The 17051-nt window shown below is 30.5% G+C and overlaps 1 protein-coding gene across 4 annotated transcripts in view; it reads left to right on the top strand.

Annotated features, from left to right (window-relative positions):
* The window catches only part of Rcd5 (microspherule protein Rcd5), a 66655-nt gene that overhangs the window by 10583 nt on the left and 39021 nt on the right, over window positions 1-17051 (top strand). For all 4 annotated transcript variants that reach the window (XM_085812061.1, XM_085812059.1, XM_085812060.1 and 1 more), the window contains exons 2-3: window positions 4960-5056; window positions 10223-10563. In XM_085812061.1, the coding sequence (XP_085668187.1) occupies window positions 4990-5056; window positions 10223-10563 (408 nt within the window). In that variant the 5' untranslated portion in view covers window positions 4960-4989. The remainder of the gene's footprint in view (window positions 1-4959; window positions 5057-10222; window positions 10564-17051) is intronic.

The raw sequence follows: 17051 nt of genomic DNA, 5'->3' as shown, positions 1-17051 counted from the left end.
AAATTTTTAATTTAAAAAAAATTTTAGAATAATTTAATTTTAAAAAATTTTAGAATTTAATAGATTTTAAATCTTTAATCTTCCGAGAACATTCATTTTTTAGCTCTTATTCCAAGAATATTAAGTGAATACAATTATTGCAAAAGAAACTGAATATTCATTTGGACTACGGCTTGGTAGTTTACTAACAAGTTAACAAAACTTAAATTCTGCTTTTTGTGTCTAAGAATACAACAGTATCTTAAATATTTACAAATAAAATATTAAATTGGAAATTTAATTGGAGCCTCACCAGTTGCCTAGCATTTGAAGATTGTTAAATACCAATTGTTTGTTGCGAAGTCTAACCCAGGCTGCATGGTTGGTTTTCGTAGTTTTCTAGGTTCTCTTTACAAAGGTTCTCTATGAAAGCATCTTAACCAAATAGCTTCCATGTTCTTTCTATGTTCAAATAACCAACTAATTTAGTTTAAGCGCGATTTCCAAGTGAAGTTACTAGCAAAACCCGAATACTCATTAAAAATAATGTAGCTTGCCAATCGGGAGTAACATAAAAGATACGGCGCCAATAATTGAATTGCTGTTATGGTACGCTGTTTCTAAACTTAGATGGTCATTCCTTAATTAAATTTAATTAATCTGTAACTTCTACTAGAGCTGATGGTAGGAACTGAAGTGCAAATAAATAACATCGTGCGCAATCTTGATTAATATAAAATTAGAAATATTTGCATTCTGACAGAAAGTTTTTTGAAATATATGCAATTACTTTATAAGAAGGATTTATTAATAACCGTAATAACTACAATCAAAAGTCGTTAATCCGGACTCGTCGGGACTTCTGCGATTCCGGATTATAGATCATCAGTTTAAATCTCGTAAGATGGCATGCAGAAATTCTAAAATTAAAAATATGAAACCTTAATTTATGAAATAAAGAACAATTATGATCTAAAGGGTATCAAAATTTACAAAAAAAAAAAAAAAAAAAGCTTAATATTTATTTGTTTACTTTATTAAACATTTCTTTCAATGTAAGTTGTTTAAGTTGCTTCATTTTATGTGATAATACTTTCTCCTTAATTCTATAAACAGACATAATTTCTTGTTCAGTTACAAAGTTCCGCTGTTCAAGTCCCGTAATTGCTGTGTCGAGAATACCGACTAACTTGTCAATCAAAACTTTTTCGTTTTCACTAACCTCTCTGTCACCTTCTTCATGTCTTTATCCATTTTTGCAGCAATTCCACTTTTTGTTTGATGGACATGGAAACATACTTTCGTTTTGTAGATCCTTTGGGAGCTCCAGCATCGGAAATTCTATTTGACATAATCGAAAGTTCAAGTTTACTTTTATAAAATTGCTGTTACAGTCTGCAAAAAATAATAATCCGGATCCAATTTGAAGATTAAAGAACAACGCAATCATCAACATTAACTGAAATAGATAATTAGATAATTTTAGCTTATACCATCCGTTATATATTAAACGTGCACGCAAAAACGTATTCTGCACTTGCGCACACGCATATGCGCAGTCGTAAAGGTCTTACGCGCACGCGTAAACGCTTATGCGCATGTGTGAATGCGGCGCATGCGCAGAAAGTTTTTAGCTTTGAGGTTCGGATTATGGGTGTCCGAATTAACGACTTTTGACTGTAGTACTTATTACATTATTGATGATTAGAATTCAGTTCTTGACAATTACATTCTAAATTAGAATTTTAAGGATATAATGAAAATACGCTACGCATAAAAATACATTTTAGGATAAAAAATGAATTGTTTTTTCACGTTTAAAAACTTCTTAAATTCTTTTAATAAACATCGTACCCTCATTGTTAATTGAATTCAGAATTTGTGTGTCATTTATATAATTATTCTTACTTGTCCACAGAACCTGCTGACTTATACAGCCATTAAGTAGCTGCAGATCATTTCTACATAACCATTGAACTTCCATTAATTTGGTCTCTAGAGGGTTGTATGTTTATACAGTCAAAAGTCGTTAATCCGGACTCGTCGGGACTTCGGCGATTCCGGATTATCGATTTTCCGGATTATAGATCATCAGTTTAAATCTGGTAAGATGGCATGCAGAAATTACAAAATTAAAAATATGAAACCGTAATTTATGAAATAAAGAACAATTATGATCTAAAGGGTATCAAAATTTACAAAAAGAAAAAGCTTAATATTTATTTGTTTACTTTATTAAACATTTCTTTCTGTAAGTTGCTTCGTTTCATGTGATAATACTTTCTCTTTAATTCTATTAAACAGACATAATTTCTTGTTTAGTTACAAAGTTCCGCTGTTCAAGTCCTATAATTGCTGTGTTGAGAATACCAACTAATTTGTCAATCGAAATGTTTTCGTTTTCAATAACCTCTGGGTCACTTTCTTCACTATCGGAAGCGAATTATAATGACAAGGAACTTGATTTAAATCATATCAAAGATGGAGTACATCGAAATGAAATACTACACTTAGTACAGAATTATAAACCAAATAAAATAAAAACATCTGCCCTGAAGATAAGGATAGTGCTGACAGATCAACTTCCAATCCGTGGCGTGAAATTGATAAACAGATTTCGGATTTCAAAACATACTTTCGCTTTGTAGATACAAATTACATATTAGTAAATATATATCGGGAATTCTATTTGACATAATCTTTCTAATCTATCATAATCTAATAATGACGTTTCTGCCCCCCCCCCCGTCGTCCGCAGAGCAGCGTGAAATTGATAAACAGATTTCGGATTTCAAAACATATTTTCGCTTTGTAGTAAATATATATCGGAAATTCTATTTGATATAATCGAAAGTTCAAGCTTACTTTTATAAAATTGCTCTAACAGTCTGCAAAAAATAATAAGCCGGATCCATTTCGAAGATTAAGGAACAACGCAATCTGCAACATTAACTGAATTAGATAACTTTAGCTTAGCGTATAACTCCGTTACACATTAAACGCGCACATTAAACATATTCGCAGCCGTAAGGGCCTTACGCGCTCTGGTAAACGCCTGTGCGCATGCGTGAACGCCACGCATGCGCAGAAAGTTTGTAGCTTTGAGGTCCGGATTATGGGTGTCCGAATTAACGACTTTTGACTGTCTCATAATTTGACTTTATAAATGAATAATAAATTTATAATGAATTTATAAAAATGATTATTCTAAATCTTATGTTTCTATAAAAATATACTTTGCTTTAAAAATATGGATGATAGTATCAGCCGCTCTTTCAGCCACTTCATAAGCAACAGCTTGTTTAGAAATAAATTATGCAGTTAATGTCATAAAATAATTTCGTAAAATTCAAATGCACATCAAACGAAAAGTTCTCAGTTTTAGACAATTCGATTTAAACGAAGTAAAGTAGCAGACAATAAAACGCCGAATATAAAAAATTACTCTTACAATTTTTTTAAAGGAAAAAAGAGAGAAATTTTAAAAAATAGTTAAAAATTTGAATAATATCATCTATAATTTAAAAAAAAATAGCTTTTCATATAGTATTAATAAATATTTATTATGTATCATTGCGGGAAAAATTTCATATAATTAATTCTCCGTAAAATTTTACTTGAAATTTAAGGTTAAAAATAGCTGTGGCAGTTCACTGTAACAAAAATCCATAAACCACATTTGGCGTCATTATCGCTCAAAAAAAAGATGCCAAATTTCAAAACGCGAAAATATGTAAATTCGTGTATATCTTAGAAAATTTTGACTAAAAAAGTGTAATTTTTTGCATGTATGCTTAGAAACACACCTACTTTAAGATGATGGTAAAAATTTTATTGGTTATAATTCAAAATCTTTTCGAAAAATTTTTAAAAATTATTTAAAAATAGAAATTTTAAAAGTAAAACACAAAAAAAATGGGTAAATTTTTATTTGGAATGAACCTAAATTTTGAAATGTGAAAGGAAAAATAATAAAAGTTTAATAAAAAAAGAGATATTAATAAATATTTGCCAAATTCAATTAACATTGAGGAACTAATATTTTAAAAACTACTCGTATGATTTTTACAAAACTTGGCATTCTGGCATAATTTGAGTTTTAGAATCGAAATATGGAAAAAAAAACTGGTATGTTATTTCAGAAAAAGTCCGATTTTGTGTCAGAATACCTATGTTAAAATAGTGCTATATATAAATCTAATATACATCCTAAGTCGTGCTTTCAAGATGTGAAAATGCAGTTTGAATTTTGTCAATCAGCCCAGTAGAATAAGAGATATAGCACTGTCCCCCTTTTTTTTTTTTTTTTTTTGAGCAGCGTACATTCCAAATGTCTTTCACAGTTTATTTTTTTTTACAAAAAAATTCTCATGATTTCTAAGGTATCTTAATTTTTAGTTTGATAAGTTGAAAACTTCGCAGTTACTGTGAGAGAAAAACTCATTTAAATAATATAAATACTAAAGTTTCTGAAAAAGTAAAAATTCTGGAGAACAAATTGTGAAAGCATAGTATTATGTAAGAATAAAAAGGAGAAAGTCCGTGTCTATATTAAGCTATCATCACTGTTAATCATTACAGAATATGTTTCCCAGCAAATTGAATTTCTAAAATAATTTTTATCTATCCATTTCTTACATAAATTTTGAAAGTAACTTCAAAAGCAAAATAAAAATGTCAACATAAGATGTAATTTGAATTTTTTATTCAAAATATAGTTTTATAGTAATCAAACTGAATAAAAAATTAGTTGACAAGTTGATAAGAGTACTAACTTTTGGTAGTTTATGCCATGTTCAACTCATTGTTGAATAGGCTGGCTGCATGAAATTTTCTTGTTATTTTTTCCAAGAATAAAACAAATTTTTCTTTTAATGCCATATATGAAGACCTCCTGAGGCACATAGCTTCTAAGTTTCTACTTTTAGTAAATTACCTAGTTACTTATGTAAGTATTCATACAAATTCTTTGTGTTTCAGGTTATATGCTTGCTTTCAGCAGTTTCACAAATGTCTGCTGTCAGTGATAGCTCTCAAGAAGCTTCTAACACTGGTATCAATAGTGGTCTGACACCTGGTAAATTAGCATTTGTGAAAATATTATTATAATATAAGCCATTTACTTCTACTGTTTAAAAAATGCATTTTATTTATACCTTTAAAAAATAAATAATTAAATTTGTTGTTCTGTTAAAGTGTTTTTTCTTAATTTTTATAGTTACATAAAAATGCATAAGCAGCTTTAACTGCATTGTGCAAGAGTTTACATTAAAAAGGCAGATTTTTTTGTTCACATAAATTGTATTTTACAGCAGTTTTAAAATGGTAAAAAAAAGGTTTATTGGTTCTATTGCATTATCCGATCAATTGTTAAAAGAATCACCGAGTCACCAAAGTAGGCAACCCAGAAATTTACAAAAATGTTTCTTTATCTGACAACACACTAATTGCATGTGATTTTGGAATTTGAGGGTTGTTTATGGTTTCTGCTTGTGATAAACAATGGTCCCCCCTTCCTCCCAAATTATAATGCAGCTGGAGTTTGTCTCCTAATGAAAAAGAGAGCACTGCATTTTTTCAGAAATAGGATTTTGCCTAGTAGTAGTAGCAGAATGTAAAAAAGTGCATCCCATTGATGTTGTATTTTTCAAACAACTGAATTGTCCAAATTATCTTTGGAATTCATTTGGAGAAAATATTCGGATGGAAAGGAAAAAGACTCTTTTGTAGAGATTCTAAAGCAGATAACTGAACAGTATCCACTGACTTAAAAAATGTAAATATTGTCCAATTGATTTTAAATAATCAATTGGATAATAACCAATAAAATGCATATAAAATGATGCATTTAGCTAGCTTTTGTTTGTCTACAATATTGCATTATTATAGAATTTGTGCAATTCAAAAGTAGTTTATGAACTGTTCTTTGATAACAGTTTTCTACAAATAAATGCAATTCTCTGAAATTCCCTCCGCCAAAGTTAAATTAGAGTGATTTGTACATGAAGAGTAGTTTGCTCTTTGCTCTGCAATGTTGAGAAATCTGCGAATGTCTGATACTTTTTTAAGTTTAAACGAATCACTATGCACACAGACAGAATATTTAGAAAATAGAACATTGTTTTGCTATGGACGTTTTCTGTGTTTTTAATTAATTTTTACTGTTTTATAAAATTTTTAGTGTTTTGTTATGGACACTATTTGAATTATTAATTTTTATAGTTACATATATTGTAACTATATGTAACTAGAGAATTATTAACTATTATAACTATATGTAACTAGAGAATACATTTTTATTGTTTTATCATGTATGTTTCTTGTGTTTCTAATTTTTTTGTTAATTCGGTGCTGTTTTATGTAATTTTCAGCACACTGCGATTTTTTTTTTAAATGCCTGTTTTTTATATGTTAGGCTGGAGGAAAAATTAGTCACCAATGGTTGGCGACTTTGCGGCATGGTTAACATGGTTACTGGTTTATTGTTTTTAAATAAGATTGTAAATGTTATGAAAGTAATTCCATTGTTACAGGTGGAAGAACTCTAAATGTAATCTGTTTTCCGTAGAGCAAAAACTGTAATGAGTACAATTTAATGATTTAAAAACAGAAATTTCAATACTTATTATGTGTTAAACTTGCAAAGAAATTTGTTATTAATATTATCATGGCACCACTGAAAATAGTAAAAGCTATTTCATGGAAAGGAGAGTAATTGCTAACTAACCTAAGCAACTTTTGTATGTATTCCTTAAATTTGGGCTAAGAGTTGTAATTTCAGTTAATAATAGACATTGGAGAATGACTGAAGTTAGTAAATTTGTATTCACATAGCTCAAAATTTACATTTGTTTCTGTCAGTGTCATATGATTGTAGGAAAGTTGGCTAACAGTCTATTGGGCTCAGATTTGTGTACCAAACAAGCATGGACACGTATCACACACACATGGCATGGATATGTAACTTTATAGTAGCTTTATGGTAAAGGGTCATCTAAAATCCATCTATATAAAAATCCTTTAAAGAGACTATATGGGTAAAAATATGTTCTTAGTCAAAACAGAAGTTGAGATGGGCATAAAGATATTCTGATGCTGCTGATGCCAGTGATAGCTTCTTCCTATTTCAGCCATAATTCTTCATAAGCCAGCCAACTTTGGGAGTTGTATGTCCATGCATAAGGATGAGAACAAAATCTACTGTGTTACATTTTCAATGTTCAGTAGAAATTAGAATTAGAACTGTGCTGTGTGTAGACAAGAAATTTGAATGCATGATATAAAATTTCTTACTTATTGGATAAAACTGAACATCCAGTTTTTGTTTTCAGAAAATTTTTTTTTTTTTTTTTTTGTAAAAGTGGGAAAAAGTAGCTAATCATCGGTTTTGTGTTTCTTAAATAGAATACTCTTTGATGAGACATCAAGAATTCTCTTCGGCAAAGACAGTGCAGTATATTATCAGATTCTTTAACTGTTTTATTCGTGTGTCAGCACTGATTCTGTGTTTAGATTGTTTAAGATCCTTTTTCCCACTCACCAGTACCGATAAACAAAATTGCATTGTCGAACCATTAAACAATCCCCTTCCCCCGAATAAAAACAATGAAAGCTGTAGTCAGTATAGCAGCAATCTCGTGCACCGAACAAGATAGTACATATTTGAATTTTGTAAAAATTAGAAATAGTCTTCCCAACATGTCTTGGTTGAATGTATTATATGAAAGTGACATTGAAAGTCTGTTATGCTATTCCAATGATGAGAATGAGAATGAAAATGGTCATCAAAGGGTTTACACCTTTGAGTATTCAAGTGAACCTAGCTCTGTTCGACAAAATGTGGGTAAATGTGCAAGACCTATTTCAAGTAGTGAAGGTTCTGATGTAGTAGAGGATGAAGGGAATTGGAAAGAAAAAGAAAGTATTGTGAATGTAAAACAATTTACTGGAACTTCTGGTATCAATTGTTTAGTTCCACGGAGATTGAGTGTTTCTTCTAACAAGATTTATGTGATGATGTTTTTGAAATACTTAAGAAAAACAAATAGATATGTAGAACAAATAACAAAAATACAAAAATGAACGAGGAGTGGTTATCCACTAACAAATGATGAAGTTAGAGCATATTTTGTTTATGCATTATAATGTCACAGATTAAAAAAATTTAAATAGACATGTATTGGTCAAAACAAAAATTATTAGAAGCACTCATATTTTCACGAACTTTGCCTCTTAAACATTTTTTGGTCATGCACATCTTCATTTTGTAAATAATGAGTTGGTTTCTAAAGAAGACAGAATATGAAAGTTCGATCTGTGGTGATTATTTGAATACCAAATTTCAACAGTTATACATTTCGCAACAAAATATCGTCATTGATGAATCCCTAATAAAATTTAGAGGGTAGCTAAATTACGTACAATTTATGGCATCAAAACAAGCAAGATTTGGGATTAAATTTTATAAATTATGTGAATCCAATTTTGGGTATTGTTATCGATTTAAAATTGACACAGGACGAGACAAAATTTAAGGTCTTGTTGAACTTGTATCAGAAAGTGTAGTCATGGCAACTAGCCGAACCAGGTTTAGGGGGAGGATATATCTTATCCTTAGGTAATTGATATTTGTCTCCTAATTTATTCAAAAATTTTCTTGAAAAATACAAATGTTGTTGGAACATTGAGGAAAAAATCGGAAAAATATGCTAAAGAAGCTGGCATCATATAAACTAAAGAAGAGAGAAGTAAAAACACTTTCCTGTAGAAGTATTCTGTCCTTACGCTTGCATAGCAGAAATGGTTCATACAAAGGAAATAAGAAGAAGGAAAGCAAAGAAGAAACTGTGTTGAAATTGACCTATGTTGTGGAGCACAATTGGGGAATGGGAGTTGTCAAGACAGTGTATTGCATGTTTCCCTCTCATGCAAAAGCATGTAAAAGGATACCCCCGAAATATATATATGTTTGATATAGTTGTTTATAATGGTTATGTCTTGTATTCCAAACTACCTAATCCTCAAAAGCAGTCAATTGTGAAATGTCGATTGAACATTGCAGAAGATGTGCTCTGTAATTTGTCCCTTCCGAACTATCCAACATGTGACATACCGTTGCAAAGTTAATACCCAACTTGGTTACAAACCAAACATTGGGCATATTTTCCTGAACATATACCTGTGACAAATGAAAAGCAACATACTGCAAAGAGATGCTGTGTGGTCATAAAACATAAGAAGTGAAACAAATTGGCAGTGTAAAATATGTCTAGTTCCACTAGAAATTCCAAAATGTTTTGAGGTGTGTCATACTTTACAGAATACTAAATTATTATTTTATAGTATTAATTATTTTGCAATAACATTATACATAAATATTATTGAATGTTATATAGGAATGTAAATTTAATTATAAAACATTCTGTTTCTAAGTTTGCACATAAGTGTTCACAGTTAAGCCAAATTAAAGGATGTTCTTCGGACATGTTGACGCGTATTTATTTGTATGTCATGGCGTTAAGAGGAAGAGAGGGGGGAACATGAAGTTTCTCTGTGGTATACGAAAAAAAGGAAATTTACTACAAATTCTTTATGAAACAAACAAACAACACCTTGAGTCATCCAAACATCATAATAGTCAAACCTGACAATGCACTTTGCATAAAAAACCTTTGCCAAAGTGGCTTAATAAAGATGTAGGATAGAAATTTGGCATTGCAAAGGAGAAATTTACCATGATTATGATTGATTTTAGAAAGATTAAGAATCCCAGGTTATGCTGCTAGAATGTTGTGTTTGCCAAAATGTGAGAAGTGAGACAATGGGAAGAACCAAAAAGGTTGTAAATTTGAAACATTATTTGAAGTATAATATTCAATTAATTAAATAAATTCAGCAAAGTTATGGAAAAAGGATAGCAAGTTTAAAGTAGAAAGTCTTCACACGTACACAACTCTTATCGGGACTTTGGAAATAGTTGGCATTTGGTTATTAACAGGAAAGAGCCAGAATTAAATTACAGAAGTTGTACAAAACAGAATTATTTACATAGTAACAGTACTCTATTTCATTTACCATCCTGCATTACTCTCCTATTTGAAATTTGCAATAAAAATTTCTTACACATAGGTATAAAAATTAGTGCTACATAGGAATGTGTTGAAGAGAATATAAATATGTTTGTTTAGCATTTTAATGTTTATTCTGCTTTATTAATATAATCTGAAAATATTTATTTTTCTAGCATCTTCTCCTAATATTTATATAAAAACAGAAATTCCTGAATTGCAGTCATCAAACTTATTTACTAATAACCCGAATTTACTGAAGCCCAGTGCATCTACAGAGCAGTCACAGAAACGCAGAAGTTCTTCCAGGTCAATTAAAAGAAAAAAATTTGATGATGAATTGGTGGAAAGTAGTTTAATAAAGACAAGTAGGGCCAGACCACAAAATGTGACATTTCCATTATTGTCACCTTCAGTTTCACTTTCTTCACCAAGTGTGACACCAGTGCCATCAGTTGCCAGTACCAGTCAAACACCATCTGATACTGCCTCGTTATTGGCTTTAGAAAAGAAAAAGGTTAGTACCGCAAGTGTCTTTTCCTTCATTTAATAACCATTTTCTTGCTTTCTTATACTGTATTTTATGTTAAAATAAAAAATCATCGTTCTACAAGTCAGATATCTCTTAGTGTAACTCTTTTTTTTTTTTTTTTTAATAATACTTAACTGTTTTCTGAATATTTGCTTCGCTTCTGTTATTTTTTAAAATTAAATCATGTGTTTGTTATAAGAAACAGATGCATGAATTGATTTTCTTGTTAAATTATGTATTTATAAAATTATGATGCATTTGATATGTAAGTAATCTATAAAAGTATTTTATGACTGCAACTACCACAGAACTTTTAAATTTGATTTTCTAGTTCCATTATAAATTTTTCTCTTAATTCAGGTACTGAAAGCTATTTATGTTCTTAATTCTCAGCCTCATGAGTAAACAAATGATCAAAACTGTTAAATACTGGGAGTTTTACTTAGGTTCAATCCTAGTGGAACGGGCTGATTATGGTTGTTTTTGTGGTTTTTCCTATATTGTAGGGTGAGAATACAAGGTGGGTTTTATTTTATTTATTTATTTATTTATTTTTAAGAAAATCCTGCACAGAAATATACCTCTCCTTGGGCAGATAACTCTGAACTTTTCCACATTCAATTAACCTTATTTTAAAAATTCCTTGTGGTAGTAATTATGTTGTATTAAGTGGTAATAACAGTATCTCTCCTTTAAATTAAAATTAAAGGCTATGAGTTTAGATGTGGTATCAAATCATTAGCTAGTAAACCCACCACTAAGAGCAAAACTAATTATGCAACTATAGTCAAATCCTTCTATGATGAGTTTCGGTGGACCAGAAGTTTGCTTTGCTGTATCTTATTCGAAGAGAAAAATTGATTAACATTGTTATATTGACCACAAGAAGTAAAAAAATAAATCCAGTTAAAAAAAAAAAAAAAAAAAGAAAAAAAGAAAAGATTTTAATTACAGTTATATTTTGCATTGTTGTTGCCTATTGCACATGTTATATCTCCCACAAGAACTGAAAAATAAATCCAGTTAAAAAAAAATAAGATTTAATTACAATTATTATTTTGCACAGTTGTTGGCTATTGCACAAGTTTGTTGGCTGTTCTTTTCCAGTTTCACTATATGTTAATAATTTGACACAATAAATTGCTTAGCATAAATATCATGGTTCTGATCCTTTGTTCAAATTACATATTTACAATTATGAAGGATTTTATCTATGAAAGTTTAAAAACAATAAAATTTAATAACAAAAAATGTTGAAGAAATCACCTTTAACTTCATTTCTGAGTACAAAAGTAATCTAATTTTTTCCTGGCATGGTGCAGATTATATAAAAATTTTGCCCAAATTTTTGTCCCAAAATTTAAAAAGATTCCATCACTTTTGCTTCTACAGTTTACAAGTGAATAAAATCTTATTAATGAAATGTGTTACAGTCTTGCTGTGATATAGAATTCAATTACCATGTGTTGTGCTTTCTCAACATTTTCATCAACATCAGAAAAAGAATATTTTAAGTCAGCATTTCTCATTTTAATTTCTGTTATGGTATTTTCATCACTTGGATCTTTGTGTGTAACACTTTCATCACATTATTAAAAAACTCTGCATCATATTCTGAAAGTACTAAAACAGCATTATTTTTCCTATCCATTTAGCAATAGGCAGATCGTCACCGTAATCTTCTTCAATGCCTTTTTTTAGACTAGCATACTGAAAATAATTTCAAATGATTGATTGTACAACAAATCATAGACTTTCTCAGTGTTAGCATTCCATCGAGCAGTGAAACATTATAATTAACATGTTTGCCATACTTCTCCAGAATGCTTAAAACCAGTTGCTTCCTGTAATGTCACTTCAAACTCCTGATCATACCTGTATCCCTGAATAACAAAAATTTCAAAATTTAATTACATCTTTGCAACAGCCTTTAATAAAGCTTTGTCTAGTGGGTCAATCAAGGAATTTGAATGGAATAAAAAATCCTTAGACATTGTTTCATTTCCAGGTTACAGGTATGATCAGGAGTTTGAAGTGACGTTACAGGAAGCAACTGGCATTTCCAGGTTTTGCTTATTGTATTTTCGTTCTCCTAGAATTGGTTTCATGCCTGTTTTGTAGAGCTATTGTAGAACACATAGAAAACTGGAGGTGAAGATAAAAGAAAAGTATTATAAAAATGTTTTTCTTTAAACAAGTGGTATGGAGATCATTGTAAGGCTTGGTAATTTTTGTGTAAAAACTTGCAGAAATTCTGAAAAAAAATACAACTACAACAAACAAACAAACAAATTCAATTGAAGATATCCTTATAGTTCATTATATTCATAGTTGATGTCTATGCCTTTGGAAGTTGTTATAGCAGTATGAAATAGGTAACTAAGTGTATAGGAAATTGGGCTAGACCAGAAGTTAAGCCAGGTTCATTATAACGGGGTTCGATCGTAAATAGAAGCTGAATAACAAAAAGCCATTATTCAAGTAATAGAATTGCATAGTAACAAAAATTATCAATTCGTATTATTCAGTTTTTCTCACTATGTAAAATGCTGGTTTCTAATATTACCACCATAAGCATTGATTTCTAAATGTTATTGTTGCCACTTGCATCTAAATAGTTTTATAATTAAAAATTACTTCTCAACACCTTTAATTTTTATTTTCTCTATTAAATGCAGAAAAGTTAAATTTACATTATAAATGCAATGTTTGAATAGTTTATTCCTTCTTAGTCTGCAAAAAAGTATTTGCTACTTAATTTAATAAATTTTTTTATTACTAAGTAACTCTTAAATTTATCAAACTTTGCTTTAACGAGTGGTTTAGTACACATATAAACTATATTAATAATTAATTATATTACCCTTCACTTTTTCTTCCCCCAAAAAGGAAAACAATTATGTCAGTATGTTTTCTTCTGTTAAAAATTCCATGCTTAGTCCATTTAATTCCACTTTAATTTTCAATGTTTAAATTAGTTATAATAGTGTTGATGGTTATTTCTTCAAATGCTTTAAATAGGAGAGTTCTTTAACAAAGTCTGCTGTTGCTATATATTCATCTTCAGCAGACATAAAGCAGCTATTTGTTGTTTCCTTTTACACCAACTCATAGGGTTACCTTCAGACAGAATCACATATCTGATGGTGCTACCAGATTGCACATTTCTCTATCACCTGCATAATTTACATCACAAAAACATTCAAAGTTCTCTATTAAAGTGGAAGTATAGTCTGGGTATTCGTAATGAAGACCCAAATTTACAGGTACCTTTTAGAGTTCTTTTTACATTTTCAATATCTTTTAAACTTGGATTTTTTTATATTGAAGACTCAGCAAGTGTTAAATCTGGAGGACTTTCATTGGTACTTTCTAATTAACCATACCCCTACCAAAAAATTGCGAAAAAGTATTCATGAGGTAATGCAGCAGTGTATTGCTATATAGTTACTATCTGTATATGTGTAGTATACATCTGTTTCGACCGGTGCAGAATGCAGAATCTATACGGAGCTGAGTTTGCATAATTCTATGATGTTTTTTGAAGTAAGAATTAAAAAAAAAAGATTGGTGTGTACAATGTTGAGAACATCAACATTTAAAAGAGAAAAAAAAAAAAAAAAAAAAAAAAGTGGATTTCTTGTTAAAGGTTACTGATACTTGCTCCCCCTTTTTTTAATCGATTGATTACTGTTGTATATAATTCTTAGCATAGCACCATTTTAAAAATGGCTTTAGCCTTTTGTGTATTATCTTGTGGAAAGGCTTGTTAATGAGCTTGTGAATGCTTTCCAAAGTAGTCATTCAGCTCGTGACTTTTCAGTGAATGTGTGATGATCAGAAAATAACTTTTTTTTTTTCCAGCTATCATTTTTTATCTTGCAGCTATCAATTCATAGATACTTTTTAAGAGGTAGAAACAGGATTCAGATATAGAAGAGCCAAAAGTGAAATAAATATATTTCAAGTTGCAAAGGCAGCCAAAACTACAACAGTGTGTGGCTTGGGTGCAGTGTTTTATATCGAATATTGGGATGTCAAATGTATTGGCAATTTGTGATAAAATAATCAATAGTTATAGCATAGAGCAGTGGTGTGCAAACTAGGGGTCGCGACCCCTGTGGGGGTTGCCAGAAGTTTTTTGGAGGTCGCCAGATTTTTATGAAATGCATTATGCCTGCATGCTGCATACCATACAGTGTACATATAAAGAGTGAAGTGCCGTCACTCACTGTTTAATTGCAATTTCATGCTGTCCGCTCTTTCTTTGACCGTAATGTGTAATGTATGTAAAGTGTGAAGACGCAAGTTTTTCTCTCCTGTGGATAGCGCCCTCTTCGCGGTAATTCGCCAGTTTTACTGAAAAGTGCCTATTTGACTAGATGTTAACTGCAGGGAAAGGGGGAAAATTCGCTTCCGTGAACAGCCAATCAGATGGCGAGGTACGCGGTGTATCTGATAGTCAGAGTGAAGTTGTAGCATGTAGCAGTTGGCCTGCAATTGTTTTAGTTTATCTTCGAGTTTTATCATGTGACGTTGTGTAATTATGATTTTTTATATTTTTATTGGGCTTTGCTACTCTTTGTTATCAGGTATGTACTATCATTAGAGAAAGATCTCTGTTAATTTTAATGAATTTCTCGGAAAAACTGATAAAATTTTATGTATTAGTTTTAGTTTAAATAATTTAACCTCTATCTTCATAATGGATAAATGGGTAATACGTACACCAGGTACATCTTCAGCTAACAAACGAACAAATACTGATGAGGAGACGAAAAATACTGAACTAAATGCCCAATCTAAAAAAATAAGAAAATACAATGAGGAATTTTTTAAGTATGGTTTTACATTTTGTGTTGTTGATGATGAAGAACGCCCGATAGGTGTCATTTGCAACGAAAAATTAGCAAATGAGAGCATGAAACCAGCTAAATTAAAAAGGCACCTGGAAACTAAACATAAAGAACTTCAAAATAAACATGCCGATTTTTTTTCAAAGACAAGCTGAAAATCTGAAATTTCAAAGTGCACATTTAAAGAAATTTACAATACCTCAGAAAGCATTACGAGCTTCTTTAGAAGTTTCTTATCTAATAGGAAAAACAATGAAACCCCATACAATTGGAGAATCCCTTATCCTTCCTGCAGCAACTAAGATGACATCAATTATGCATGGCGATAAATATGGAAATGAACTAAAAACAATACCATTATCAAGAGATACCGTGTCTTGGCGGATTTCCGAAATGTCACGAAATATCGAGTCAGAAGTCATAAAACACATACAAAATTCATCTGTATTTGCTTTACAACTGGACAAGACTACCGATATTGCTAAAATGTCACAACTAATTATTTATATTAGGTTTATTTTTAATGAAGATATAACAAAAATGTTTTTATGTTGCAAAAGTTTGGAAGGAAAAACAACTGGAGAAAAAATATTCAAAGTAATAATTGAATATTTTGAAACAAAGTCCCTTACCTAGGCAAACTGTGTTGTGATTTGTACTGATGGTGCTGCAGCATTAACAGGTTCGAATAAAGGGCTCAGAGACTTAATTCAGAAGGTGGCGCCTCATATGGTATTTAATCACTGTATGATTCATCGGCAAGCTCTTGTTGCAAAAGATATGGATGAAGAGTTGCACAACATATTACAAGATGCTGTTAGTTCAATTAACTACATTAAATGCAACAGCCATCTCTTTTCAATACTTTGCAAGGAGATGGGCTCAATGTATGAGACATTACTGTTACACACCGAAGTCAGATGTCTTTCACGTGAGAAAATACTACGACGGATATTTGATTTGAGAAATAAAGTGTACATGTTTTTAATTGAAAAGAAACATAAATTGGCAAGTTATTATATCAATGAAGTTTGCTATTTAGTTTATATTTTTGAAAAACTTAACGACTTAAATTTGAGCTTGCAGGGTGAGAATTCCACTATCATAACTTCAGCCAGTAAAATTCAAGCTTTTAAGAATAAGCTTAGTCTCGGCAAACTGAACTGAATAAAAACAACACCAACATGTTCCCTTGCTTTAACGATTTTATCAAGGAAAATAATATAGATATATTTACATTTAAAAACATCATTTCCAATCACATTGAAAAGTTAAAGGAAAATTTTTCGAGAAGATTTGAGGATTTTCCTGAAAACGATATTGGCTGGATTTGTAATCCATTTTCCTTTGACATATGCAGTTCAACTCTTCAAATTAGTGAGAAAGAGCAATTGATAGATCTAATTAGTGATTATACTCTTCGAAATCAATTTAAGACTCAAACTTGCCAAAAATTTTGGCTATCCGTGGAAAAACAATATCCCGTTTTATGCAAAAATGCCATCAGAGTGTTAATACAATTTGCATCAACGTATTTATGTGAAACTGGATTTAGCAAACTAGTTTCAATAAAAACTAAATACCTCTTGCGTTTAAACTCTGAAGATGATATGCGAA

The sequence above is a fragment of the Stegodyphus dumicola genome, chromosome 2 (assembly GCF_044657685.1).
Source record: "Stegodyphus dumicola isolate Sdum_Otavi_A_Nest chromosome 2, ASM4465768v1".
In the NCBI taxonomy this organism is placed as follows: Eukaryota; Metazoa; Arthropoda; class Arachnida; order Araneae; family Eresidae; genus Stegodyphus; species Stegodyphus dumicola.
Note: the sequence above shows the minus strand (reverse complement) of the source record. Positions and strands in the feature narration are given on the sequence as shown.